We start from the raw sequence: 27843 nt of genomic DNA on the forward strand, positions 1-27843 counted from the left end.
AACACAACGTTCTGTGAGAACCACCGCCTGTAATTTAAATCAGTCCCTCTTGTGGACACTTGAGCTGCCCTCCTGGGGGTGGGTGTTCATTTCAAAGCTGCCTTAGGACAGGAAACAGGATCAGTGGAAACCTGCCCCTTCAGGGGTCCCGACCCCAGAGGAGACCCACAGGGCTATTTCTGGAGCTGCCTGCCCCAGAGTAACTCCAGCTAGAACTCTAGGCCTAAAGGGAAAACATTACCCAACTATCTCCAAGAACTAAAATTATTAATTTTCTAAAAACATTAGAAGTTATGGAAGAATCTTTTTTTTTTTTTTTTTTTTTTGAGATGGAATCTCGCTCTGTCACCAGGCTAGAGTGCTATGGCGCGATCTCAGCTCACTGCAACCTCCAACTCCCTGGTTCAAGGGATTCTCCTGCCTCTGCCTCCCGAGTAGCTGGGATCACAGGCGTGTGCGACCACGCCTGGCTAATTTTTGTATTTTTAATAGAGATGGGGGTTTCACTGTGTTGGCCAGGATGGTCTCGATCTCCTGACCTCGTGATCCACCGCCTCGACCTCCCAAAGTGCCGGGATTATAGGCGTGAGCCACCACGCCCAGCCAGAGTTTTTTTTTTTTTTTTTTTTTTTTTGAGACAGAGTCTCGCTCTGTCGCCCAGGCTGGAGTGCAGTGGCCGGATCTCAGCTCACTGCAAACTCTGCCTCCCGGGTTTACGCCATTCTCCTGCCTCAGCCTCCCGAGTAGCTGGGACTACAGGCACCTGCCACCTCACCCAGCTAGTTTTTTGTATTTTTTTTTTAGTAGAGACAGGGTTTCACCATGTTAGCTATGATGGTCTCGATCTCCTGACCTCGTGATCCGCCCGTCTCGGCCTCCCAAAGTGCTGGGATTACAGGCTTGAGCCACCGCGCCCGGCCAGGCCAGAGTATTTTTAATTTCAAATCCCAAAGTGGCAATAGGAATTTTGTTTACAGTACTGATACTTAACTGTTTGTGAGGATTTGATTAAGTAAGGATAATGGTATTGCACTTTTGATGTTTTACCCCCACTAGTTATTATACAAAGTCCAATAATGTTCGCCTTTCCCCCTCTTCTTTTTTTGAGATGGTGTCTCGCTCTGTCACCCAGGCTGGAGTGCAGTGGCACGATCTTGGCTCACTGCAACCTCCACCTCCCGGGTTCAAGTGATTCTCATGCCTCAGCCTCCCAAGTAGCTGGGACCACAGGTGGCACCACCATGCCCGGCTAATTTTTGTGGTTTTGTAGAGACAGGGTTTTGCCATGTTGGCCAGGCTGGTCTCAAACTCCTGACCTCAGGTGATCTGCCTGCCTTGGCCTCCCAAAGTGCTGGAATTACAGGCGTGAGCCACCACGCCCAGCCTCTCCCCCTCTTCTTTATACCAGCTTTGCTATGGTATGAACAAAAATCCCTATCAAAATAAGTATGCTTTTCCTCAGTCCAGAGAAGGATGTCCAACCCTAAAAAGTGTTTTTTTTGGGCGGGCGCAGTGGCTCACGCCTGTAATCCCAGCACTTTGGGAGGCCAAGACGGGCGGATCATGGCGTCAGGAGATCGAGACCATCCTGGCTAACACGGTGAAATCCCGTCTCTACTAAAAATACAAAAACTAGCCGGGCGTGTGGTGGGCGCCTGTAATGCCAGCTGCTCGGGAGGCTGAGGAGAGAGAATGGCGTGAACCCAGGAGGCGGAGCTTGCAGTGAGCTGAGATTGCGCCACTGCACTCCAGCCTGGGCAACAGAGCAAGACTCCGTCTCAAAAAAAAGTGTTCTTTTGTTTGTTTTTGTTTAAGATAAGCAACATGAAGAATCACATTGCACATATGTCTGTATACCCACATACACACATGCAGGGGTGCTTTCAAAATATTCAACACAAAATTGGACAAATGTAGAAGACACTTGAGAGAGAGAGAGAGAGAGAGAAAGAAAGAAAGAGAAAAAGAAAGAGCCGGGCGCGGTGGCTCAAGCCTGTAATCCCAGCACTTTGGGAGGCCGAGACAGGCGGATCACGAGGTCAGGAGATCAAGACCATCCTGGCTAACATGGTGAAACCCCGTCTCTACTAAAAATACAAAAAAACTAGCTGGGCGAGGTGGCGGGCGCCTGTAGTCCCAGCTACTCGGGAGGCTGAGGCAGGAGAATGGCGTAAACCCGGGAGGCGGAGCTTGCAGGAAAAAAAAAAAAAAAAAAAAAGAAACCCCATCTCTACTAAAAAATACAAAAAACTAGCCGGGCGAGGTGGCGGGCGACTGTAGTCCCAGCTACCTGGGAGGCTGAGGCAGGAGAATGGCGTAAACCCGGGAGGCGGAGCTTGCAGTGAGCTGAGATCCGGCCACTGCACTCCAGCCCGGGCCACAGAGGGAGACTCCGTCTCAAAAAAAAAAAAAAAAAAAAGAGAAAAAGAAAGAAAGAAAGAAAAGAGAAAGAGAAGGAAGGAAGGAAGGAAGGAAAAGAAAGAAAGAGAAATAAGGTCCTTAGTTGGGAATTTTCTATTGCCATAAACAAATAAAAGTTTTTAAAAAGAAGTAAGATCTTTACAGTTTGCAATGTTCCCCAGTAGTTGCTATTTTATTCTGTTCTGTTCCATTTCTTTAAAAAACAAAAACAAACCCCGCACCTCTGCACTCCAGCCTGGGTGACAGAGCAAAACTCTGTCTCTAAAGAAAACTAAAATAAATAAATAAAACAAAACATTGGACAAAACTCAGCAAAAGGTTTTCACAACTCCGTAGTGTGTCCTGGGCTACTATTTGAAAAACACCCAGCTCCAAGGTAATGAAATTTATTTTAAATCAACAATACCCTCCCTGCTTAACAAGTATATCCTCAGATCAGAGTTTAGAGCACTGGCCAGGGTTTGGAAATACGAAGAAGACCCCAACCAGCGACCCCAACCCTCCATCCCTTACACAGCAGCTAAGCCGGGTGGGGAAAGTGACGTAGGTGGCTCACTCACCTTGAAGTGGAAAGAGTTTGCTGGGGACCCCCTGGATCCATACCGCTCACTTTTTGTTAGGTTGCTGTAGTACTTATTAACCTTGGAATTGACATTCTGGTTCGACCTTGGCTCATCGGTGATGGGGCAGATGAAGTAACCTTCCTCATTGTCGCTGTCCCCATCAGAATCACCATCATGGCCAGCTCGGGGGGACTGACCGCCATCAACGCCTTCCAGGCGGAAGATGAGATCTTCGTCTGCCATGTTCCTGGGGTACTCGTTTTACCCAAGCAGTATCCGGCACAGCCAGAGTTACTGGGCAAATGCAGAGGCGAAGGTCCTACAAGGAAAGCAAGGGCCAGAGAGTGGGTGCTGGGGCCCAGGGGTGCGAATTCGCCCGACCCTCACCCCAAATGCTGCAGGCTATCGCAGGTGCTGGCACCCTTAGGGTAAAACCTAGAGCTATTTTTGGGGGGAGGCAGTTGGCAGCACCCAGGAACATTTTAAATGTCTAAACTCGCTGACCCAGTCATTCCACTTTTAAGAATTCAGTGTTTGCAAATGTTGGAACCAGGTTGGGAAAGGAACTGCTTCTTAAGCAGAGTGCTCTTTTTAGCACATCAATTAGATCGAGGCACTCCTCTGCTTAACGCCCACCCCCAGCAGCTTCCTTTCACATTCATAATAAAATCCAAATGCCTTGGTAAGGCTGCAAGAGCTGTGTTCATCTAGCGTGCTGCCCGCTTCTCCTCTGGCCCTGGCTGCTCTCCAGGCACACTGGGTTTCTTTCTGTTCTGTGAGCACATTAAGTTCATTCCGACCTCCGGGCCTTTGTACTTGCTATTCCTTGCGCCTGGAACAACCTTCCTAACAGTGGGCTCTTTCTCATCATTGAGCTCACAGCTCACAGGATGCCTCTTCAGTGAAATATTCTGTGAATCCCCAAATCAAAGAACCCTTAACCCAACACGCATATCCAATCACTCCCTTGCATATCACCTGTTCCATTTCTTTTTTTTTTTTTTTTGAAGACAGAGTCTCACTCTGTCGCCCAGGCTGGAATGCAGTGGCCGGATCTCAGCTCACTGCAAGCTCCGCGTCCCGGGTTTAGGCCATTCTCCTGCCTCAGCCTCCCGAGTAGCTGGGACTACAGGTGCCCGCCACCTCGCCCGGCTAGTTTTTTGTATTTTTTAGTAGAGACGGGGTTTCACCATGTTAGCCAGGATGGTCTCGATCTCCTGACCTCGTGATCTGCCCGTCTCGGCCTCCCAAAGTGCTGGGATTACAGGCTTGAGCCACCGCGCTCAGCCTTCCCTGTTCCATTTCTTCTTCTTTTTTTTTTTTTTTATTTCTGAGACAGAGTTTCACTCTTGTCACCCAGGCTGGAGTGCAATGGTGCGATCTTGGCTCACTGCAATCTCCACCTCCCAGGTTCAAGCGATTCTGCTGCCTCAGCCTCCCGTGTAGCTGGGATTCCAGGTGCCCGCCACCACAACTAGTTAATTTTTGCATTTTTAGTAGAGAGGGCTTTCACCATGTTGGCTAAGCTGGTCTCAAACTTCTGACCCCAGGTGATCCGCCTGCCTGGGCCTCCCAAAGTGCTGGCATTACAGGCGTGAGCCACCATGTCCAAACTTTTTTCTGTTTTTGAGACAGCTCTGTCGTCCAGGCAGGAGTGCAGTGGTGCAATCCTAGCTCACCTAGGTGACTGCTTGACCTCACAGGCCCAAGTGATCCTCCTGCTCAACCTCCCAAGTAGCTGGGATCACAGGTGTATACCACCAAGCCTGGCCAATTTTGTTTGTTTTTTTGTAGAGACAGGGTCTCCCTACGTTGCCCAGACTCATCTCAATCTCCTGGGCTCAAGTGATCCTCCTGCCTTGGCCTCCCAGAATGCTGGGATTACAGGTGTGTTTCATTTCTTCACTGTGCTTTTCTCAAAGTGAAATCACCCCATTTACTTTGTTATTGCCTGTATGCCCAATACCTCCCAAAGTGTGTGGCACAGAGAAGGCACCCAGCGCCCTTTCCCGGAATGAAGGAGTACCCCTAAAAGCGTTTTTTTTTTTTTTTTTAATTTTTTTGTTTGTTTGTTTTTCTTTGAGATGGAGTCTCACTCTGTCACCCAGGCTGGAGTGCAGTGGCATGATCTCGGCTCACTGCAACTTCCACCTCCTGGGTTCAAGCAATTCTGCCTCAGTCTTCTGAGCAGCTGGGATTACAGGCATCCACCACCAAAAGTGTGTGGCACAGAGAAGGCACTCAACGCACTGTCCCGGAATGAAGGAGTACCCCTAAAAGCGTTTTTTTTTTTTTTTTTAATTTTTTTGTTTGTTTGTTTTTCTTTGAGATGGAGTCTCACTCTGTCACCCAGGCTGGAGTGCAGTGGCATGATCTCGGCTCACTGCAACTTCCACCTCCTGGGTTCAAGCAATTCTGCCTCAGTCTTCTGAGCAGCTGGGATTACAGGCATCCACCACCAAAAGTGTGTGGCACAGAGAAGGCACTCAACGCACTGTCCCGGAATGAAGGAGTACCCCTAAAAGTGTTTTTTTTTGTTTTGTTTTGTTTTTTAATGTTTGCTTGTTTTTCTGTTTGTTTTTGAGATGGAGTCTCACTCTGTCACCCAGGCTGGAGTACAGTGGCATGATCTCGGCTCACTGCAACTTCCACCTCCTGGATTCAAGCAATTCTCCTGCCTCAGTCTTCCGAGCAGCTGGGATTACAGGCATCCACCACCATGCCCGGCTAATTTTTGTATTTTTAGTAGAGACAGGGTTTCACCATGTTGGTCAGGCTACTCTCGAACTCCTGACCTCAGGTGATCTGCCTGCCTTGGCCTCCCAAAGTGCTGGAATTACAGGCGTGAGTCACCATACCTGGCCTAAGAGCATTTTCTGTAGCACAATCAGTAACAGCAACACAACAAAACAAAACCCAACAGCCCCAAATTTCCAATAGAAGCTCATTACACAGATTACAGTATTTCTCTCTACACCATGAAATACTCTGTGACTGTTAGAAAGGGGAAGGTCCCATACCCACAGACATGCAAAAATAATCAAGAAAGAGTTCAGGAAGATTGCAGGATAGAACTGTCACATTTACAGCCACCTGATTTTCAACAAGGGTGCCAAGATAATTCACCCTTAGTTTTACAGCCACTTGATTTTCAACAAGCGTGACAAGATGATTCAACAGGGAAGGAAGAATCCTTTTTTTTTTTTTTTTGAGACAGAGTCTTGCTCTGTTGCCCAGGCTGGAGTGCAGTGGCACAATCTTGACTCACTGCAAGCTCTGCCTCCCGGGTTCACACCATTCTCCTGCCTCAGCCTCCCGAGTACCTGGGACTACAGGCGCCCACCACCACGCTCGGCTAATTTTTGTATTTTTAGTAGGGACGGGATTTCACCTTGTTAGCCAGGATGGTCTCGAACTCCTGACCTTGTGATCCACCCACCTTGGCCTCCCAAAGTGCTGGGATTACAGGTGTGAGCCACCGCGCCCGGCCAGAAGAATCTTTTCAACAAATGGTGTTGGGATAAATGAATATCCATGTGCAAAAAAATGAAGTTTATCCCCTTCCTTATGCCATACCCAAAAATTAACTCAAAATGGATCAAAAGCCTAAATTAGGAGCTAAAATTCTATTAGAAGAAAATATACAATAAATTCTTCATGACCTTGAGTTAGGCAAAGCCTTCTTGGATAAGATGCCAAAAGCAACAGCAACAAAATAATAGATAAATTGGACATCACCTGGGCTGGAGGTGGTAGCTCACGCTTGTAATCCCAGTACTTTGGAAGGCTGAAGCAGGTGGATCACATGAGGTCAGGGGTTCGAGACCAGCCTGGCCAAAGTGGCGAAACCCTGACTCTACCAAAAATACAAAAAATTAGCCAGGTGTGGTGGCACCCGCCTGTAATCCTAGCTACCTGGGAGGCCGAGGCATGAGAATTGCATGAACCTGGGAGGTAGAGGTTGCAGTGAGCTGAGATTGCACCACTGCACTCCAGCCTGGGTGGTGAAGTGAGACTCTATCTCATAAATAAATAAATAAATTGAACATCACTAAAATCAAAAACTTTTTTGCTTCAAAGGATACCATCAAGAGAGTAAAGAGAGACTGGGCATAGTGGCTCATGCCTATAATCCCAGCACTTTGGGAGGCTGAGCTGGGTAGATCACCTAAGGTCAGGAGTTCGAGACCACCTGGCCAACATGGTGAAACCCCGTCTCTACTAAAAATACAAAAATTAGCCAGGCATGGTGGCATGTGCCTGTAGTCCCAGCTACTCGGGAGACTGAGGCAGGAGAATTGCTTGAACCCGGGAGGCAGAGGTTGCAGTGAGCTGAGATCACACCACAGCACTCCAGCCTGGGCGACAGAGGGAGACTCCTTCTTAAAAAAAAAAAAAGAGAGAGAGAGAGAGAGAGAAAGAGACAACTCACAAATTTTGCAAATTATATATCTGATAAAGGACTATATTAAGAACTCTCACAATTCAACAATAAAAAGACAAATCAAATAAAAATTGGGCAAAGGGTTTGAAAAGACATTTCTCTCAAAAAGATATACATGTGGCCAATAAGCACATGGAAAGATACTCAACATCAATGGCCATTAGGGAAATACAAATGAATGTCACACCCACTAAGACAGATACAAGTTAAAAAATGGAAAATAACAAGGGCTGGCAAGGATGTGGAAAAATTGAAACTCTTCTGCACTGCTGGTGGAATGTAAAATGGTGCCAACTGCCTTAGAAAACACTCTGGCACCAGCCTGGCCAACATGGTGAAACCCCGTCTCTACTAAAAATATAAAAAGTAGCCGGGCATGGTGGTGCATGCATGCCTATGATCCCAAGTACTTGGGAAGCTGAGGTGAGAGAATTGCCTGAGCCTGGGAGGCAGAGGTTGCAGTGAGCTGAGATTGTGCCACTGCACTCCAGCCTGGGCGACAGAGTGAGATCTTGTCTAAAACAAAATAAAAAAAAAACAAAAACAGAAAAAAAAACTCAAAAAGTTAAATACTGAGTTACCATATGACAGCAATTCCACTCCTAGGTGCTGAGATACACCCCAATATGGATGAAATTACAATCACTAGGGGAGGTGAAAGGCAGTCACAGAAGACTATACACATTGACTAATTCTCTGTATATGAAACTTCCAGAGAAGGCAAAGCTACAGCAACAGAAAGTATATTAATGGTTGCCTGAGGATGGAGGTAGGGTGTGGTGGTGGGAATGGTTAGGGGGAAATGGGGAATGATTGCTAATGGGTATGGGGTTTCTTTTGAGTTGATGAAAAGGTTCTAAAATTGATTGTGGCTCTATGACTCAATATACTAAAAACCATTGAATTGTACTATCTATCTATCTATCTATCTATCTATCTATCTATGTGAGACGGAGTCTCACCCTGTCACCCAGGCTGGAGTGCAGCGGCATGATCTCGGCTCACTGTAACCTCTGCCTCCCAGGTTCAAATAATTCTCCTGCCTCAGCCCCCCGAATAGCTGGGACTACAGACACGCACCACTGCAACCAGCTAATTTTTGTATTTTTTGTATTTTTTTATTTTTTAGGGACGGGGTTTCACAGTGTTGGCCAGGCTGTTCTCAAACTCCTAACCTCGTGATCTGCCCACCTCAGCCTCCCAAAGTGCTGGGATTACAGACACGAGCCACTGTGCCCAGCCAGAATTGTACATTTTAAATGAGCAGATTGTAAGATATGTGAATTATAGCTCAAGAAAGCCAAAGTTAAAGAAAAGAAAGTTGGATGTGGTGGTTCATGTTTGTAATCCCAGCACTTTGGGAGGGCAAGGTGGGAGGATTGCTTGAGTCCAGGAGTTTGAGACTAGCCTGGGCAACATAATGAGACCCTGTCTTTACAAAAAAAAAAAACACAAAAAATTAGCTGGGTGTGGTGGTGTGTGCCTGTAGTCCCGGCTACTCAGGAGGTTGAGGTGGGAGGATCACTTGAGCCTAGGAGGTTCAAGTGAGCCTAGAGGTTGCAGTGAGCTGAAATTGCACCACAACACTCCAGCCTGGGCAACACAGCAAGACCCTGTCTCCAAGAAAAGAAAAAGGACATGTGTACATGCATGAAAACTTCCCTGAAAAATCCACAGGAACTGTACAGCACTTGAAATAAGCATTTGTACAGCTGGGGGAAACTTTTTAAATTTTTTGAGATGGAGTCTCACTCTGTTGCCCAGGCTGGAGTGAGGTGGCATGATCTTGGCTCACTGCAACCTCTGCCTCCCAGGTTCAAGGGATTCTCCTGCCTCAGCCTCCCAAGTAGCTGGGACTACAGAAGCCCACCACCAAGCCCAGCTAATTTTTATATTTTTAGTAGAGGTGGGGTTTCACCATGTTGGCCAGGGTGGTCTTGAACTCCTGACCTCAAGTGATCTGCCCGCCTTGGCCTCCCAAAGTGCTAGGATTACAGACATAAGCCACTGAGCCTGGCCAGCTTTTTAAAACTTTGTACATTTTACAAAGCTGGATTGCTTTAGACACAAAATAGTAAGTAAATTAGTTTAAAATTTTTTTTACATCAAACCAATAATTCCAATTTTTTTGACAGTGCTGTCCATCAGGTGTGCAGTCTTCTAGAGCCAAGGCTTTGGTCCTTTGGCTGCTGAAGCAGGAAATATATTTATATCCTAACCCAGTACACGCTTATAAAATGCAAGGTAAAATTTCAAGAAATTGTGCTTAGCCTTACTTTGTATAATGCACTCTTGCTATTTTTTTTTTAATTTTATTTTTAGAAACAGATCACCCCAGCTGGAGTGCAGCGGTGTGATCACAGCTCACTGTAACCTCCAACAGCTGGGTTCAGGCGATCCTCCCACCTCAGCCTCCAGAGCAGTCCATGCCACCATGCCCGGCTAAAGATTTTTATTTTTGTATATACAGAGTCTCACTATGTTGGCCAGGCTGGTCTTGAACTTCCAGCCTCAAATGATCCTCCCACCTTGCCCTCCCAAAGCACTGGGATTACCGGCGTGAGCCACTGCGCTTGACCCACTCTTGCTATTTTCTGTTCTACTTAAGTATTTTCTTTCTGTTTAATCTTTTTCCTTAACACACCACTCACACATTGATTTCTATACTCACAGTTTGAAAATCGACGTGAACTGCTGAGTTTGTTTCTTATCCTCTGGGCAAGACACGTCACAGGCCTGGATCCAATGCCAGAGCCACCTGATCCTGCTTGTCACCAAAATCTTCCCTGAGCCCTGGGCTGGCTTCTCCACACTGTCAGCTGCTCCCAACCCCAGTGCCTACTCTGCCCTGGTCAGCCCTTGGCCAGAATCCCTGCTGACCAACACGGTGTGGTGCCAGGAGCTGCCAGCAGGCCCAGCCTACTCAACAGCCACTGGGGGCCAGGATGGTGCCAGGAGAAGGTCCAGAACCACAGCCCCAACCTGCAGACCTCCAGACAGTGTAGTTTGGTGGTTAAAAGCTCAGATCCAGGGCCAGGCGCAATGGCTCATCCCTGTAATCCCAGCACTTTGGGAGGCCAAGGTGGGCGGATCGCTTGAGCTCAGGAGTTCGAGACCAGCCTGGGCAACATGGCAAAATTCTGTCTCTACGAAAAAATACAAAAATTAGCCGGGCGTGGTGGTGTGTGCCTGTAGTCCCAGCTACTCAGGAGGCTGAGGTGGGAGGATCACTTGAACCTGGGGAGGCAGAGGCTGTAGTAACTGAGATTGTGCCACTGCCTGGGCAACAGAGCAAGACCTCATCTCAAATAAGCAAAAAACAATAAAAAACCATGCTCAGATTCAGGATCTGGGCTGCTAGAGAGTAAATCCTGGCTCCTTACCCAATTAATTCACCTAGCCGACTCCCTCATCTTACAGCGCGGGGAGCCCGGCCCTCGGCCATGTCCCACCACAGACCTGACATTCTCCTCAGCCCTGGGAAACGAAGGCAAGCAGCTGTGACCCTGCCTGGCACAGAGCCTTGTACACAGCAGGCACTTGATATGCATTCCAGAGCCAAGTGAGTGTCATCTGTTTTATGGCTTTTGAGTTGTCATAAATTTGCTCTTAAGGCAGCTGTGGCCAACTATCCCCCAACAGCCGTTCACTCTTTCTTTGTTAATAACAGAACCACTGGGTTTTGGCTAAGCGTGTCACATGGCCACTCAGGATACATTTCCCAGACTCCTTTGCAGATAGATGTTACCGTGTGAACAAGTTTTAGCCAATGGGATATAAGAAGGACTGTGTGCAACTATAGGGAAGGGTTCTCAAAGGGAATGTGCCCCTTGGCTCGCCTTCCAACCTGCTGGCTGAAATGCATATGTGACTGCTGGAGCTCAAGCAGCTACCTTAGACCATGAGATGGACGGCCATGTGCTGAGGCTGGAAGAGCTATGAGACAAAGAGAATCTGGACCTCTTATACCATGGGACAGTATAACAATCCTGGACTCACAATCTTTATACTTTGATACCTAAACTTGTATAATCTACTGTAATTTTCTTTTTTCCTTTCTACTTGCTAATTTTATTTGGTAACAGTAGCTCCTTCTCTCCCATATCATAAAAAAAAATCGCATCTTCTTTTTGGTAAAGTTTTATTTTTTGAGAAAGGGTCTTGTTCTGCTGCCCAGGCTGGAGTACAATGGTGCAATCATAGCTCATTGCAGCCTTGATCTCTGGGCTCAAGTGATTCTCCTACCTCAGCCTCCTGAGTAGCTGGGACTACAGGTGTGTGTCACTATGCCCACCTAAGTTTTTTTTTTTTTTGAGATGGAGTTTCATTCTTGTTGCCCAGGCTGGAGTGCAATGGCACTATCTTGGCTCACTGCAACCTCTGCCTCCCGGAGTCAAGTGATTCTCCTGCCTCAGCCTCCTGAGTTGCTGGGATTACAAGCATGTGCCACCACGCCCAGCTAATTTTTTGTATTTTTAGTAGAGACAGGGTTTCACCATGTTGGTCAGGCTGGTCTCGAACTCCTGGCTTCAGGTGATCCACTCGCCTCTGCCTGTCCACCTAATTTGTTATCTTTGTAGAGACACGGTTTCACTTTGTTGCCCAGGCTAGTCTCGAACTCCTGGCCTCAAGCAATCCTCCCGCTTTGGCCTCCTAAAGTGTTGGGATGACAGGTGTGAGCCACTGCACCTGACCTAAAGGTCACATCCTTTATGGCAAATGGATGCCTGGGCAGGGTCAACCTGGGAAAACTGTGGCCTCAATCCAGAGGCCTAACTTGGCAGATACTCTTACATTTGCACATGAGGACTGGGTACCTGGAGGATGTTGGATTTCCCCAGACACGCAAGAAACCTTCCTTAGCCTCTAAGTCAGTTCCAAGAGGCCTGTTCTAACACCAGGCAAGGTACCCAGCCTCCTAGGGATCTCTATCTAACCTGGGCTTCCCTTGGCCCAAAGAAAGGATCTGTGCCTGTGATGAGAACAGGACTCCAGCTGAAAGACATCAGGATTCTCTTGAAAGTTTTCTCTACCTCACTCAGGCATCCACATCTTCTCCTCCCAGTCCTCATTTCTTTTCTTTTTTCTTTTTCTTTTTTTTCAAATTTTTTTGTTTGAACTCCTGCCCTCAAGCGATCCACCCTTCTTGGCCTCCCAAAGTGCTGGGGATTAAAGGCATGAGCCACTGCGTCTGGCCTCCAGTTCCTATTTCTATGGAAAGCTAGCTGAGTCAGGAAGACCAAGTTCAAGCCCCATCTCTGCCACTAACTGGCTATGTGACTTCACCTCTTGAGCCTCGGTAGGGATGCATAACTCTACTCACCCCATGAGCTCAACAGCTACTATTATCATCATTTTTATTATCATAAATAAAGGGGACTGAGCCTTGGGTCCCAGCCAGACCCGTGACCCGGACGTCTGGCTCGTAGCAAAGCCAAGCTTCTTCAGGGATCCTCCGGGAATAGACTATTTCAGGCTCTGGCCACGGAAACCACTGTCTCACTGAGTTTCGATCTGGCAGTTATAGGGGCAGGAAACTACGCCTGCAATGCTCAGGTCAAGGCCTGTGGGTCAAGCCACAGTGGCCACTGGTCCCCCCAGGGCTCACCCTCACCCCAGGACCTGTCTTCCTACTGTAGAAAGCAGGTAGAATCTTCCCACCGTCACTCCTGGGAACCAGCATCCCAAAGCCAACGCAGGGCCCCCCAAGCTGGCCAATGCACACACTAGTATATGTCCAGTACAACCCACACGCCCTTGACTCCAACCACAATGGACACAGGTGACTGATCAGCCACCTGGAATCATGCACCAGCTTCTGTGTGAGGATCTGCCTCTGCCCTACCCTCAAGTCATGTGTTTAGGAGTATGTCACAAGATCCAGGCCTAAACCAATCACTGGGGTGCCTGGCCACAGAGATTGGCTCAGAGGTGGTCATGTGATTAGAGTCAACCTATTCTAGCCCATTGCAGCAAACCTGGGGCTTTTTGCTTGAGTAACTGGAAGAGGTGATCAGCCTTTTCATGCTGAATGTGAACTTGAGACTGGGGCTGAGACCAACACAGAACAAAGCTGATGTGTGGTGGAGGGCAGAGCCAGAGAAAGAGGAAAATGAAGTGATGATGTCATTTGAGACCTGGAATCCAGATGTTCCTGAAACCAAACTACCAAGCCCCGCGTAGATTTCTGAATCACATGATATAATAAACCCGCCTTTTAGGGGGCAGTAGGGGAAAGGGCTATTTAGCTAGTTACAGATAGGTTTTCTGTCACGTGCAATATGAAAAGCCCCAAACCAGCCAGGCATGGTGGCTCACTCCTGTAATCTCAATACTTTGGAAGGCCAAGGCAGGCGGATCACCTGAGGTCAGGAGTTCGAGACCAGCCTGGCCAACATGGTGAAACCCCATCTCTACTAAAAATACAAAAATTAGCAGGGCGTGGTGGCGCGTGCCTGTAATCCCAGCTACTCAGGAAGCTGAGGTTGGAGAATTGTTTGAACCCGGGAGGTAGAGTCTGCAGTGAGCCAAGATCGTGCCACTAGTCTGGGCGACAGAGTAAGACTCTGTCCAAATCCAGCCAGGCTTTGGGCCACTGTATATTATTTATATATAATTTAAAAAATACTTTAAACACCTTTTTCTTACTAGGGCCACTGTATATGATCATATAGGTGGGGTACTGCTCAACTCTAGTGAACAACCTTTGCAACTGTGCATGGGCGGCCCTACTTCCCACCCCTAGAGGCAACCACTTCCAACTATTCTCAGTGTTACCTTTATCTCTCTCTCTCTAATATATATATGTGTGTGTGTGTGTGTGTGTGTATAACTAAATAATATGCTTCTCCGATTCTTTTTTTTTTTGGAAACAGGGTCTCGCTCTGTCACCCAGGCTGGAGTCCAGTGGTGCAGTCTTGGCTCACTGCAACCTGTTTCCCAGGCTCAAGTGATCCTCCCACATAAGCCGCCAGAGTAGCTGGGACCACAGGCACAAGTCACTATACCCAGTTAATTTTTGTATATATTTGTTGAGATGGGATTTTACCATGTTGCCCAGCTGGTCTCAAACTCCTGGACTCAAAGGATTCACTCATCTTGGCCTCCTAAACTGCGGGGATTACAGGCATGAGCCACCGCACCCGGCCCGGATTATTTCTTATCTATTTTGATTCTATCTTCTGATTTCCAGGTATGATAAATGAGACTTTAGCTCTACTTCCCCTTACTACTTCCCTTCCCCACCCTATCCCTACACTGGTAGGTCTTCTTCTGGTTCCTTTATTTATTTATTACAGACGGGGTCTTGCTCTGTTGCCTAGGCTGGTCTCGAGCCCCTGGTCTCAAGTGATCCTCCCGCCTCAGCCTCCCAAAATGTTGAGATTACAGGCTGAGTCACAGTGCCCAGCCGTCTGCTTCCTTTACATACCATGCCAAGAACACTGTCTTATTCCACAAACTACAAGAAGCTGAGTTTCTCACAGTTTAGCATGAATTCAGAGAAGGGACGGTGTGGCTTTTGTGCTGTGAATGTGTGATAAGAAAGAGAAGAGTGGCCGGGCGCGGAGGCTCACGCTTGTAATCCCAACATTTTGGGAGGTCGAGGCGGGTGGATCACGAGGTCAGCAGATCGAGACCATCCTGGCTATCATGGTGAAACCCCGTCTCTACTAAAAATACAAAAAATTAGCCGGGCATGGTGGCAGGAGCCTGTAGTCCCGGCTACTTGAGAGGCTGAGGCAGGAGAATGGTGTGCATCTGGGAGGCGGAGCTTGCAGTGAGCCAAGATGAGCTCTGTCACCCACTGCACTCCAGCCTGGGTGACAGAGCAAGACTCCATCTCAAAAAAAAAAAGAAAAAAAAAAAGCAGAAGAGCTTCTTATCTGCTTATCAACCTCAAAAAGGCATAATTTCTATGGAAATAAGAAAGACAATGCATGTGAAAGACTGACCGCACACCAGGTGCTACACTGGACTCTCCTTTGATAATGGCAGGACTTGCTAGGTCCAGAAGTGACAGTCTATCCCTGAAAAGGCAACCTTAAGGGAGCGGAACTGCACAGCGCTAGGCTGTTGAGGGCTGCACCTGGCTTGTTCTGAAGCTATTTTAAACCCTAGCTAGAGTCCCCAGTTTCCTTCAAACAAGAAACAAAAACCAAAGCCCAATACAGAAGCTAACAGCTTGTGCTCTATAGCCGCATGGCCAGGGTTTGCATCCTGGGCCCCACCATTAGGAGCTGGGACCCTGTTCTAGACAATAGACTTGTCAGGCAGGCTGTGACATCCTAAGGTCTGCACTGCTGTCTCCATCCCTCCCCCCATACCTTGTATTGCCTTCAGTGCACAGGTGCTCAACATGAACTCAAATACCTTTCTGTTTAGTGTTTCTTTTGTTTTGAGACGGAGTCTCGCTCTATTACCCAGGCTGGAGTGCAGTGGTGCAATCTCGGCTCACTGCAACCTCTGCCTCCCAGGTTCAAGTGATTCTCCTGCCTCAGCCTCCTGAGTAGCTGGGATTACAGCCACCCGCCACCATGCCTGGCTAATTTTTGTATTTTTAGTAGAGACAGGGTTTCATCATGTTGGTCAGGCTGGTCTTGAACTCCTGACCTCAAGTGATCTGCCCGCCTCAGCATCCCAAAGTCCTGGGATTACAGGCATGAGCCACTGCACATGGCTGCTCAGTGTTTATTTACTGGGGTGCAGCATTAGGAATGATTAAGTCAAGCATCATGCTAAGAGTTCACATCAGTGTCTTATTAATGTCTGTACCCCTAGCATATAGTGGGTGCTCATAAACATTTATTTAAACTATTGAGAGAAATAGTACACTTTACATCAGAATGAAAGAACCAATTTACAGAATCAAGCCCATCCATCCCTTCCTCCCTGCCATCTCAGCTTCCCAAGTTTCCAAGTCCAAGAATCTATCTCCATGCACCACCAAATTCTTCTCACCTCCTTGCCGTTGTATCTATCTGCAGGTGCCTCTGAGGCAGGAGAATAGGGTCTGGAGGCAGGGAACCTGAGGCTGATTCAGGCTGACCTCCTAAAACTAAATCAAAAGGAAAATCCCAATTTTCCACGCCCAAGTAACAAAAGGAACAGAGGCTACTCCCTTTGCAACCCCCAACTTTTCTGCATGGCACATGAAAAACTGAAATTATCTCTGATTGGTCCCTTCCCACAACCAATCAGGCTGGTGCTGGCCAAGTCTTCATTTGTATAGGAGTCTTCATTTGTAACTTCACTTCAGCCTCTGATTGGTGGCTTTCCACAACCTATCAGACTGATCCCAGGCCACTACTTCATTTACATAGGGTATACATCAAGTAACCAATGGGAAACCTCTAGAGGGTGTTTAAGCCCCAGGCAGTTCTGTAAGCCACCTGCTCGAGCCCACTCCCACTCTGTGAAGTGTACTTCTGTTTTCCGTAAATATTTGCTTTCATTGCTTTATTCTTTCCTTCTTTTGTTCGTGTGTTTTGTCCAATTCTTTGCTCAAAACGCCAAGAACATGGACACCCTCCACCAGTAACACCTCTGCCTGGAATCCTTTTCCCACTCACTAGCAAAAGCCTTTAATCTCTTCAAGACGCAGCTCAAATTTTGACCTCCTCCAGACAGCCTTTCTTGTTTGTCTCTTTTGGGTTTGTTGTATTATTGTTGTTGTTGTTGTTGTTGTTGTTGAGAGAAAGAGAGTCTGGCTCTGTTGGCCAGGCTGGAGTGCAGTGGTGCAATCATAGCTCAACTGCAGCCTCCAACTCCTGGGCTCAAGTGATCCTCCCACCTCAGCCTCCAGAGTACCTGGGACTACAGGTGCATACCACCCACATCTGGCTAATTATGTTATTTTATTTTTGTAGAGATGAGCATCTCCCTACATTGCCCAGGCTGATCTCTGGTCTCTTTCTTTTTTTTTTTGAGACAGGGTCTCACTCTGTCACCCAGGCTGGAGTGCAGTGGTGCAATCATGGCTCACTGCAGCCTCTGTCTCCCAAGCTCAAGTGATCCTCTTGCCTCTGAACTCCTGGCCCCAAGCGATCCTCCTGCCTCGACCTCCCAAAGTTGATTACATGCATGAGCTACTGCACCTGGCCTCCAGAAAGCCTTCCTTGGATAGTTGCTTCCTCTGTAAATAGGGGTCAGCTAAACAGTACCCCTGCAGGGGTTGCTCTGAGGATACAATGAGATTAGGCACATGGTGTCTGGGATAGACTTGACTCTCAAAAGTACTAGCTGCTGTTATGCCCCACTAATCCCCCAGTCTCCGGCTCCCTAAATCACTTCGCTCCCTACAAGCCCTCCATAAGCAAATTTCATTATACCCTGAGGCCAAACTGTCTATGTGGCAGGCAGAAAAACAGCCCCCCTAAGATGTCTACGTCCTAATCCCTGGAACCTGTGAATATGTTACCTTATATGGCCAAAGGGACTTTGCAGATGTGATTAAGGATCTTAAGATGGGAGACAGTCGTGGATTATCCTGTGAGCCCAGTGTAATCACAAGGATCCTCATAAAAAGGAGGCAGAGAAGGCCAGGTGCGGTGGCTCACGCCTTTAATGCCAGCACTTTGAGAGGGTGAGGCGAGCGGATCACCAGGTCAGGAGATCGAGACCATCCTGGTTAACACGGTGAAACCCCGTCTCTACTAAGAATACAAAAAAATTAGCCAGGCGTGGCAGCGGGCACCTGTAGTCCCAGAACTCAGGAGGCTGAGGCAGGAGAAGGGCGTGAACCCGGGAGGCAGAGCTTGCAGTGAGCCAAGATCGCTCCACTGTACTCCAGTCTGGGTGACAGAGCAAGACTCCGTCTCCAAAAAAGAAAAAGGAGGTAGAAGGGTCAGAGTTAGAGGAAGAGGTGTGACCAAAGACAGAAAGGTGTGAAGTTGCCACACTGCTGGCTTCAAAGATGGAGAGAAGGGCCAGGAGCCCAAGGAATGAGGACAGCCCCTAGAATCTAGACAAGACAAAGAAACTGATTTTCTCCTGGGGCCTCCAGAAGGAACACAACAATGCTGACTCCTAGATTTTAGAACTTCTGATCTCCAGGAACTATAAGATAATAAGTTTGTTGTTTTAAAGCCGCTAAGTAATTGCAGCAATTTGTTACAGCAGCAATCGGAAACAAAGTCCTGAACAGCGGCTCTCAACCTTGGGCAATTTTGCTCCCTCATGGGACATTTGGCAACGTCTAGAGACATTTTTGGTTGTTGCAACTCTAGGGGTGCAACTAGCATCTAGTGGATAGAGGCCAGGGATGCTGCTAAACATCCTAAAATAAATAGAACAGTACCCTACAATGAAGAAGATCTGGCCCAATGTCAGTGCTGAGGCTGAGAAACCCAGCTCTAGAATGAATCTGCTGGAATTTCTTTCTTTTGTTTTTTGAGATGGAGTCTCACTCTGTCGCCCAGTTTGGAGCGCAGTGGCTAAATCTTGGCTCACTGCAACCTCCACCTCCCGGGTTCAAGTGACTCTTGTGCCTCAGCCTCCTGAGTAGCTGGGATTACAGGTGTGTGCCGCCATAACTGGCTCATTTTTGTATTTTTAGTAGAGACGGGGCTTCACCATGTCGCCCAGGCTGATCTTGAACTCCTGACCTCAGGTGATCCGCCCATCTCAGCCTCCCAAAGTGCTGGGATTACAGGCATAAACCACCGTGCCTGGCCTCTTTTTTTCTTTTTTAAGAGACTGGGTGGGTGTCTTGCTCTCTCGTCCAGGCTGGAGTCCATTAGCATAATCATAGCCCACTGCATCCTCGAATTCCTGGGCTCGAGGGATCCTCCCACCTCAGCCTCCCGAGTAGTTGGGACTACAGGCATGTGCCACCATGCCTGACTTATTTTAAAAATTTTTTTGTAGAGATGGTGTCTTGCTGCTCCTGGGCTCAAGTGATCCTCTAGCCTCAGCCTCCCAAAGTGTTGGAATCACAGGCGTGAGCCGCTGTGTCCGGCCTCTGGTATAATTTTAAGGAGCCCTCCCCAACCCTCTCTTCCCCTTTTCCCTTTAAAAACAAATGTCCCCACATACCATAAAGAGACAGACAAGGCCGGGCGCGGTGGCTCATGCCTGTAATCCCAGCACTTTGGGAGGCCGAGACGGGCGGATCACAAGGTCAGGAGATCGAGACCATGGTGAAACCCCGTCTCTACTAAAAATACAAAAAATTAGCCGGGCGCGGTGGCGGGCGCCTGTAGTCCCAGCTACTCAGGAGGCTGAGGCAGGAGAATGGCATGAACCCGGGAGGTGGAGCTTGCAGTGAGCTGAGATCGCGCCACTGCCCTCCAGCCTGGGCGACAGAGCGAGACTCCGTCTCAAAAAAAAAAAAAAAAAAAAAGAGACAGACAAGGTCGGGTGCAGTAGCTCACGCCTGTAATCCCAGCACTTCAGGAGGCCGAGGCGGGTGGATCACGAGGTCAGGAGTTTGAGACCTGACCAACATGGTGAAAACCCCACCTCTACTAAAAATACAAAAACTAGCTGGGTGTGGTGGTGTGCCCCTGTAATCCCAGCTACTTAGTAGGCCAAAGCAGAAGAATCGCTTGAACCCGGGAGGCGGAGGTTGCAGTGAGCCGAAATCATGCCACCGCACTCCAGCCTGGGTGACAGAGCAAGACTCTGTCTCAAAAAAAAAAAAAAAGAAAAAAAGAGACAGATAAATCAACTAACTTAACCGACGTAAACAGCAACCTGCTGCAGAAGCCAGAGATACGTCATCATTTGCTCTGCTAAAGGCTCGTAAAAATATCACTGCAGTACACTGTGTTTTCTGCATATAAAACTGTCATCGTGCAAGGGCTATTTTATTGTTTCAGGAATCTGAAAACTGCATTTCGGAATATGAAACACAAAATATCATAATTATAGCTTTGATTAGCAAAATGCACAAGGGAGCTTGAATTGTAATGTTTAATCACTTGCTGGGCACCCTCTGCGTGTCCACGGTACACTCTGTACTCCTGGTGGGTGAGCTCAGGGATACAGCACGTCTCACTTCTCACATGAACTCTGTGTGCCCAGCCCTCTCGGTGGCCAGACCATGTGAGTGTCTTGAACAAAAGGCACGGTGTCTTGTTCCTCTGCAGCTCCCAGCCCAAAGCACAATGCCTGGCACACACCATAAATGCACAAGTGCGTGCTGCATGAATGAACGAGTAAGTGAAGAAAAGCTGCAGCTTCCTGCTGATATAATAGAGAAACAGAAGGACTTTTGTGTTGTGGCTGGGCACGGTGGTTGACCCCTGTAATCCCAGCACTTTGGGAGGCCGAGGCAGGCAGATCGCTTGAGGCGAGGAGTTCAAGACCAGCCTGAGCAATGTGGCGAAACCCCATCTCTACCAAAAATTTAAAAATTAGCCAGGCATGGTGGTGCACGACCTGTATAGTCCCAGCTACTTGGGAGGCTGAAGCACGAGAATCACTTGAACCAAGGAGGCAGAGGTTGCAGTGAGCCAAGACTGTGTCACTGCACTCTAGCCTGGGCAGCAGGGCAAGACTCTATCCCCCTGCCCCCAGACCTCTGAAAACAAACAAACAAACAAAAAACAAAAAACTACTGTGTTGTAACCACATAGGAGTTACTTAGTCCAATGACATGGCTGAGGCTGTAGTGGGAAAGACTGGCTCATGGAGGATCTGAAAAGCACCAAAACCAGATCTAGCCAAACAAGGCCTTTGGGATGAATTCAATTCCTGGCCCTGCCACAATCAGCTGAGGAATGCTGGGGAAAGTACTTAACCTCTCTGAACCTCAGCTTCTTCACCTGTAAAATTCATTCACCCAACAGAGCAGAGCAAAGTGAGCAAGGTGGAGAAGATGTGAGAGAGGGGACCTGAAAACCACAGTGGCACAGAGAGCTGGCTTTCTTTCCTCCAGGAATCCTTTCTCCCCTGCCAGGCCAGGGACTACGTTTCCCAGCATCCCTTGCAGCTAGGTAAGGTCATGTGACTGCATTCTGGCCAATGAAAGAAGAGCACAAATAACTTGTACCATGTCTCAGCCCATCTAGCAATCCATTTTCCATACCCTGGTTGGCTTCCTCTCCACTGCAATCCTGCCCAGAACAGACTGGTAGCATTTCAGTATCACTTACAAAGCACTTGCTACATAACTCCTCTCAGCTCCCTAGAAGGCATGTGCTCCTTCCTCCTTGGGCTCTGAACATGCTATGCCTTCTGTCTGGTACACACCCCAGCCTGTCCTCCCTATCCATCCCCTGGCCAACTTGTCTGCTCATCCCTCAGGTCTCAGCTGAGATGCCATCTCCTCCAGGAAGCCTCCCCTGAACCCCAGAAAGTAGTCGCTCTTAGCTTCACTCTACAGATGAGAAAACTAAGGAACAGAGAGGTTATGTGACTTGCCGCAAATCACATGACTAGAGTTAGGTTTGAAGCTGGTGCGGGCTGAATCCAGGGCTTTCAACGCAGTCATCACTTCCTTAACCAGCGCTTCTAAAAGTATGGGACCAGCTGCCGCAGCAGCCACTGCAGCAGCCTCACCTGGCAACTTGCTGGAAATGCAAATTCTCAAGCCTCACTACAGACCTACTAAATTAAACTCTGGGGATGGGTCCAGCAATCAAAGTGTAAGCAAGTCCTCCTGGGGATGCTGGTATGCACTGAAGTTAAAGAAACACTGGCCTAGGGCAATTTTCTTCAGTTTAGCCACCTACTTCCGGGTGCTTCCTCTGGCTTGCTAGTCCTTGCTAGATCTTGAAAGCTTCACAGCTGGAGAACAGAACGCCATCCACCCTCTGACTCTGCAGCCATTTGAAATGCTTCTCTAGGAGTCCCACAGCCCTGGGACTTTGGGGGTTGTGGGGGGGACTGTTATCTTCTGCTTTATCATCAGCGTGTTAGTGACTCATTCCTTCCTTTGTGTGAAGCCGTCTTATGGTTGGGCACGGCTCATGCCTGTGATCCTAACACTTTGGGAGGCCGAGGCAGAAGAATTGCTTGAGCCCAGAGTTCAAGCCCAGCTTGGGCAACAGAGTGAGACCCCATCTCTACACTAAAATTAAAAGTTAGCCAGGCGTGGTGGTAGCTCATGTCTGTAGTCCCAGCTACTTGGGAGGCTGAGAGGTAGGAGGATCACTTGAGCCAAGGAATTCCAGGCTGCAGTGAGCTGTGACCGTGCCACTGCACCCCAGCCTGTGTGACAGAGCAAGACCCTGTCTCAAAACAACAAAAAAGAAGCCTCCTTGCTTGTGCTCATCAGCCTTGGCTGCAAGCATTTGATCCAGCAACACTTTAAGGCCCAGGCCGCCTTCATCCCAGGTGTAGACAAGGTCATCACTCTAACTACCTTCTAGGAGCCTTCTCAGTTCATTGGGGTAATGACCTGCAGCTTTTAGGTCAGCAGAACCAATCTTCCTCAACAAAAAACACTTTGATTCTTTTAAATTAGTTCAACCAGCTGCTATTACTTTGGCTATAGCCCTGATCATTCAGTTGTTCTGCTTCAGGTGTAAGAACTGGACCAGAAATAGTGAATCCCGGAGAATGAGCTTGAACAAGTCCAGCCTTCTGCTGTTCACCCTTGGCTTTCTTCGCACAGCTCCCAGAGTCCCAGCAACCAGACACCAACCTGCCAAAGACGGAAGGAGACTGCTTTGGGGACTCTCCCACAGCAAGACAACAACCGTAAAGACACCCTTCCCGGGTGGGTGTGGTGGCTCACGCCTGTAATCCCAGCACTAGAAAGAGGCGGGTGGATTACGTGAGGTCAGGAGTTTGAGAGCAGCCTGGCCAACACAGTGAAATCCTGTCTTTACTAAAAATACAAAAATCAGCTGGGCATGGTGGCATGCGCCTGTAGTCCCAGCTCAGACTCAGGAGGCTGAGGCAGGAGAACCACCTGAACCTGGGAGGCAGAGGTTGTAGTGAGCTGAGATCGCACTACTGCACTCCAGCCTGGGTGACAAAGCAAGACTCCATCTCAAAATCAAAAAACAAAAAATGCTCCTCTGGCTTGAGGCTCTGCCCTCCTCTAGGCCTTCAAAGTCCCCTTGACTTGTCCAACAAATGAGGAAAGAGTGAGAGGTTTTTAGGGTCCAGGCTTGAAATGGACACACGTTTCAGCAGCGAAAACTCAGCCTTGTGGCCCTACTGAATGGTAAGGGAGCCCGGGAAAAGTCATCCAGGGAGCGCCCCAGGAGGATGAGAGCATGGATACTGATGACCCATAGCTTTCTCTGCCACATAATACAGTAAAATGTTTTAAAAGCAAATCAGAGATTTTTTAAAAAAATTTTAAATAGAGACTGGGTTTCGTCCTGTCAGCCAGGCTGGTCTTGAACTTCTGGGCTCAAGCAATCCTCCCGCCTCGGCCTCCCAGAGTGGCTGGGATTACAGGCATGAGCCACCGCACCCAGCCAGTGATATATCCCTAATCAGCCAAAAAGTACTGTACAGTTACAGAAAGCACAAGAAAAAAAAATGGTGGATCTTTCCTATTTATTTATTTTATTTATTTTTTGAGACGGAGTCTCGCTCTGTCACCCAGGCTGGAGTGCAGTGGCCGGATCTCAGCTCACTGCAAGCTCCGCCTCCCGGGTTTACGCCATTCTCCTGCCTCAGCCTCTAGAGTAGCTGGGACTACCGGCGCCCAACACCGCGCCCGGCTAGTTTTTTCGTATTTTTTAGTAGAGACAGGGTTTCACCGGGTTAGCCAGGATGGTCTCGATCTCCTGACCTCGTGATCCGCCCGTCTCGGCCTCCCAAAGTGCTGGGATTACAGGCTTGAGCCACCGCGCCCGGCCGGATCTTCCTTATTTTATTTTTTGAGACAGAGTCTCGCTTTGCTGCCCAGGCTGGAGTACAGTGGTGCCATCTCAGCTCACTGCAACCTATGCCTCCTGGGTTCAAATGATTCTCAATTCTCCTGCCTCAGCCTCCCGAGTAGCTGGGATTACAGGCTCATGCCTACATGCCCAGCTAATTTTTGTATTTTTAGTAGAAATGGTGGCGCCCTATGTTGACCAGGCTGGTCTCAAACTCCTGACGTCAAGTGATCCACCTGCCTCAGTCTCCCAAAGTACTGAGATTACAGGCCTGAGCCACCGCACCCCTCACCCAAAAAACCGGTAGCTCTTAAAATGTACACCAATATGTGTAAACTGTGATCATCTCAGTTCTGACTTCTGGCCTCCCCATTCCCTGCAGAGGGTAAGAACTTCGGACCGCACCCACTTCTTTGAGAAACGGGGCTGAGAGGAGGGCGGACGCCAATCCCAGCCATGTTACACTGAAATCCATGTCGTTGAGAGGTTTTACTGTATTTGTTGAATTAATAGCTGAACAAAGGAATGAACATTGGGTGCTGTGGAGGCCACAGAGAAGGAAGACACCTGCATACGCCATCTCTGAACTCTACCTTCCTTCCACCTGCCTCTTCCCAGCTCAGCTTAAACATCACCTGCTCCAGAAAGCCTTCCCCCATCACCCTCTCCCCTTTACACACACAGTGGGCATTCTCAGCTCCCACCTGTTTGCTCTGTATTCCCATTTACTCCATCTTGCTTTTTAGAATCTGTTTATGTGACTGGTTTCCTCTTAGGGAGCTTCTGTGGGCCTGGGGATCACTCTGACCCTCGGTTTCCTCCTCGGTAAAAACATTAGGATAGACTAGGTGACTCAATTCCCTGCGACTTCACAGCCTGTCCAGGGCCCTGGACCATAGGGCCCTCGGCCATCAGATGTCTCCCGGGGCCACAGACTACCACACTGTGTGCCAGGCACTGTTTCAAGCACCTGACATATACATACTCATCTACTTTTTCCAAGGACACCAAGTGGTAGATACTAATACTGTACCTATTTTACCGATGAGAAAACCGAGGGCCAGAGAGCACAAATGAGCTAGAATTCCAACCCAGGACTCCAGCCCTAGTGTTTCCTGCTTTCCTGGCTGAAGAAGCACCCACCACCGAGGTCGCAGAGGTCGGGCTCCCTGGGACCGTCCCTCTGGGCAGATCTCACTTCCCCATGCGGCCCATCTGTCACAGTCAGGGCGCAGCTGGGCTGGTTCCCCGAAATCCCCCAGGCCCGGGGATCTAGGATCTAGGCCGGGGCTTACCCAGGAGGCCCCCACCCCTGCGCGGCCACCGGCTTATTAATGCGCAGCCCCTTGGCGCACAAGTCAGCGGCGCCTGCCAACAAGTGAACTCCCGCAGCCAACAATGCTGCAAGGGCGCGTCTACACAGTCCTGGAGGTTCCGGGAATTCGGGCTGACGCAGGCCTCTAGGTCAGGGGAAAGGGTGGGGGATGCGGCTCTGAGCCCTGCAGGGGACAGGAAGGCAGCGATACGCCCACCCTCCTAGGGGCCCCGAGGGCGCCTCGGGCAGAGGCCCCCAAACTATCTGTCACTTGCAGCCAGATCACCGCCCATTGCTTGCCAATTGCTTTCCATATCCACATCGCCGTTAATCCGCACAACTTCCCCATTTCACCAAAGCAAGCACTGAGCCCCAAAGAGTTTAACAACCAGAGGAGAAGCGCCCCCACACTCTCCTTCCATGCCTTCTCCGGCCCCATTCCCAAGCCCAGACCCAGCACGCTCCAGACGCCTGCAGAGTCCGCTCCCAGCCCCCCACAGCCTTGGCGGCCGCCGTCCACACCTACCTCCCTCGGGCAGACAGGCGCGGCAGCCGCTGCTCACGGCCGCAAGGATCCAGAGGAGTTGGCAGAGGCTTGCGGCCCGGAGCTCCAGGGTGCAGGGCGGGCGGGCCCCCCGAGAGTGCCGGGGAGCGGAGAGCGGGGCGCGCTGGCTGGCGCTCCGGGCACGCAGCCGGGGCCACGCGGGGCAGATGGACCGATCCCGGGGCTCGGGGCCGCCGGAGTGATCCCAGGAAGGGCGCGGGGGCCGCTAGGACGATCCCGGGATGCGGGAGGCGCGTGCCAGGGACTCGCGTGCAGGCTACAGCGTGCGGGACTCGGATGGCTGCAGGGACGGGAGTGCGGGCGCTCGATCCGGGAAGGAGGGGAGCTGAGGCTGGAGCTAGGGCTGGGCTAGGTTGAGCAGAAGCAGGCGGGCAGGGGCGGGGCTGGCCTGGCGGGCGCACGGCGTGGCGCTCACGTGGCCGCCCCCAGGTGGCCGTCACAGCGTCTGCAGCCGCCGAGCCGGCCTCCTGGCTCCGGCGCTGGCTCCCAGCCCCAGGTGCAATGGTTAGCGCTAAGTCCTGACTCCCCCTGCTGAGTACACAGTGTCCGGTTCTTCTGCTCAAGGCTGGCCTAGCATCCGGCAGCGAGGGAGCAATTCGAGGGAGTGACCAACTTCCGTCGTCTCCCGCCTCTCTCGCCTGCTCCTCGCTTAGTTCCTGTACTCCTGTCCTTTCCAAAATCACTAGTGATCCAAGCCCATCGCTTGTTTGTATACATCTCTGTACATAACTTTAAAATATGTTTTATCGGAAATACTTTGTTTTTCCTGATTTCTGCTTTGTAAAAACAGGCACGTATGACGATTGCAATTATTTGTGTAGTTTTAAAATTAGTATCTCCTCTAGTTATTCCTAACTCTTGACACAGGGCCTGGGTGGCACACAGATGCTTAATACCTGTGGCATGAGTGGTAGAGTGGATACGGTATAAAGAAGAAAACGAATTAAAACTAATAACTGCTGTGAACACTTTGATATTAGGTCCTTCTAGATACTTTGTTAGTGAAATTTTAGAAATTCCACACATTCTAGATATAAAAGTAGTAACAGTGAGTGACATTTATTGAGGGATTTCTCTCATTCCATCTTCCCAGCACTTTGGGAGGCCGGGGCCGACAGATCTCTTGAGGTCAGGTAGTTCGAGATCAGCCCGGCCAACATGGTGAAACCCTGTCTTTACTAAAAATACAAAAAAGTAGCCAGGCGCGCCTGTAGTCCCAGCTACGCTGGAGGCTGAGGCACGAGAATCGCTTGAACCCTGGAGGCAGAAGTTTCAGTGAGCTGAGATCATGCCACTGTACTCCAGCCTGGGTGAAAGAGTGAGACTCCGTCGCAAAAAAACAAAAACAATAAAAAGGAACAAAACTGAGGCTTATAGAGATAATAACATGCGCCAGGTGAGGCAGCTAGAAAAGGCAGAGCCAGCATTAAAATCCAGACTTCTCTGATTTCAAAGTTCAGGCTCTTCAAAGAACTTTTTTCCTTATTTATAAACCCCCAAGAGAGTAAACTCCGGCTTTTGGCAAAAGACAAAATTGCACCTAGAATTCTGACCCTGGGGCGGACAGGCAGGAAGGGAAGATCAAAGATGCTGAACTAGTCTGTCCAAGCCCAAAGCAAGATTGAAAAAAAAAAAAAAAAGACGCTACTGCTTAAAGCTCTATGGCCCTTGGGCAAGTTATGTTACTTCTCTGAGCCTCTGTCATTTTTGCCTGACCAGCAGGAGTGTCCTGCTTTGCATTAGCGTCTTGG

At 49.1% G+C, this 27843-nt stretch overlaps 1 protein-coding gene across 2 annotated transcripts in view; it reads right to left on the bottom strand.

The window, feature by feature from the left end:
- The window catches only part of EEF2K (eukaryotic elongation factor 2 kinase), an 85027-nt gene extending 58424 nt beyond the window's left edge, over positions 1–26603 (bottom strand). For both annotated transcript variants that reach the window (XR_004438838.1, XM_033217777.1), the window contains exons 1-2: positions 26054–26603; positions 2982–3303 (exon numbers count right to left, since the gene is read on the bottom strand). Coding sequence is in view for 1 of the 2 variants with exons in the window: in XM_033217777.1 (XP_033073668.1) it covers positions 2982–3227 (246 nt within the window). In the remaining variant the exon portion in view is untranslated. The remainder of the gene's footprint in view (positions 1–2981; positions 3304–26053) is intronic.
- Between the last annotated feature and the right edge of the window lie 1240 nt (positions 26604–27843).

This window comes from Trachypithecus francoisi, unplaced genomic scaffold, assembly GCF_009764315.1.
Source record: "Trachypithecus francoisi isolate TF-2019V2 unplaced genomic scaffold, Tfra_2.0 Lachesis_group10, whole genome shotgun sequence".
Taxonomy (NCBI): domain Eukaryota; kingdom Metazoa; phylum Chordata; class Mammalia; order Primates; family Cercopithecidae; genus Trachypithecus; species Trachypithecus francoisi.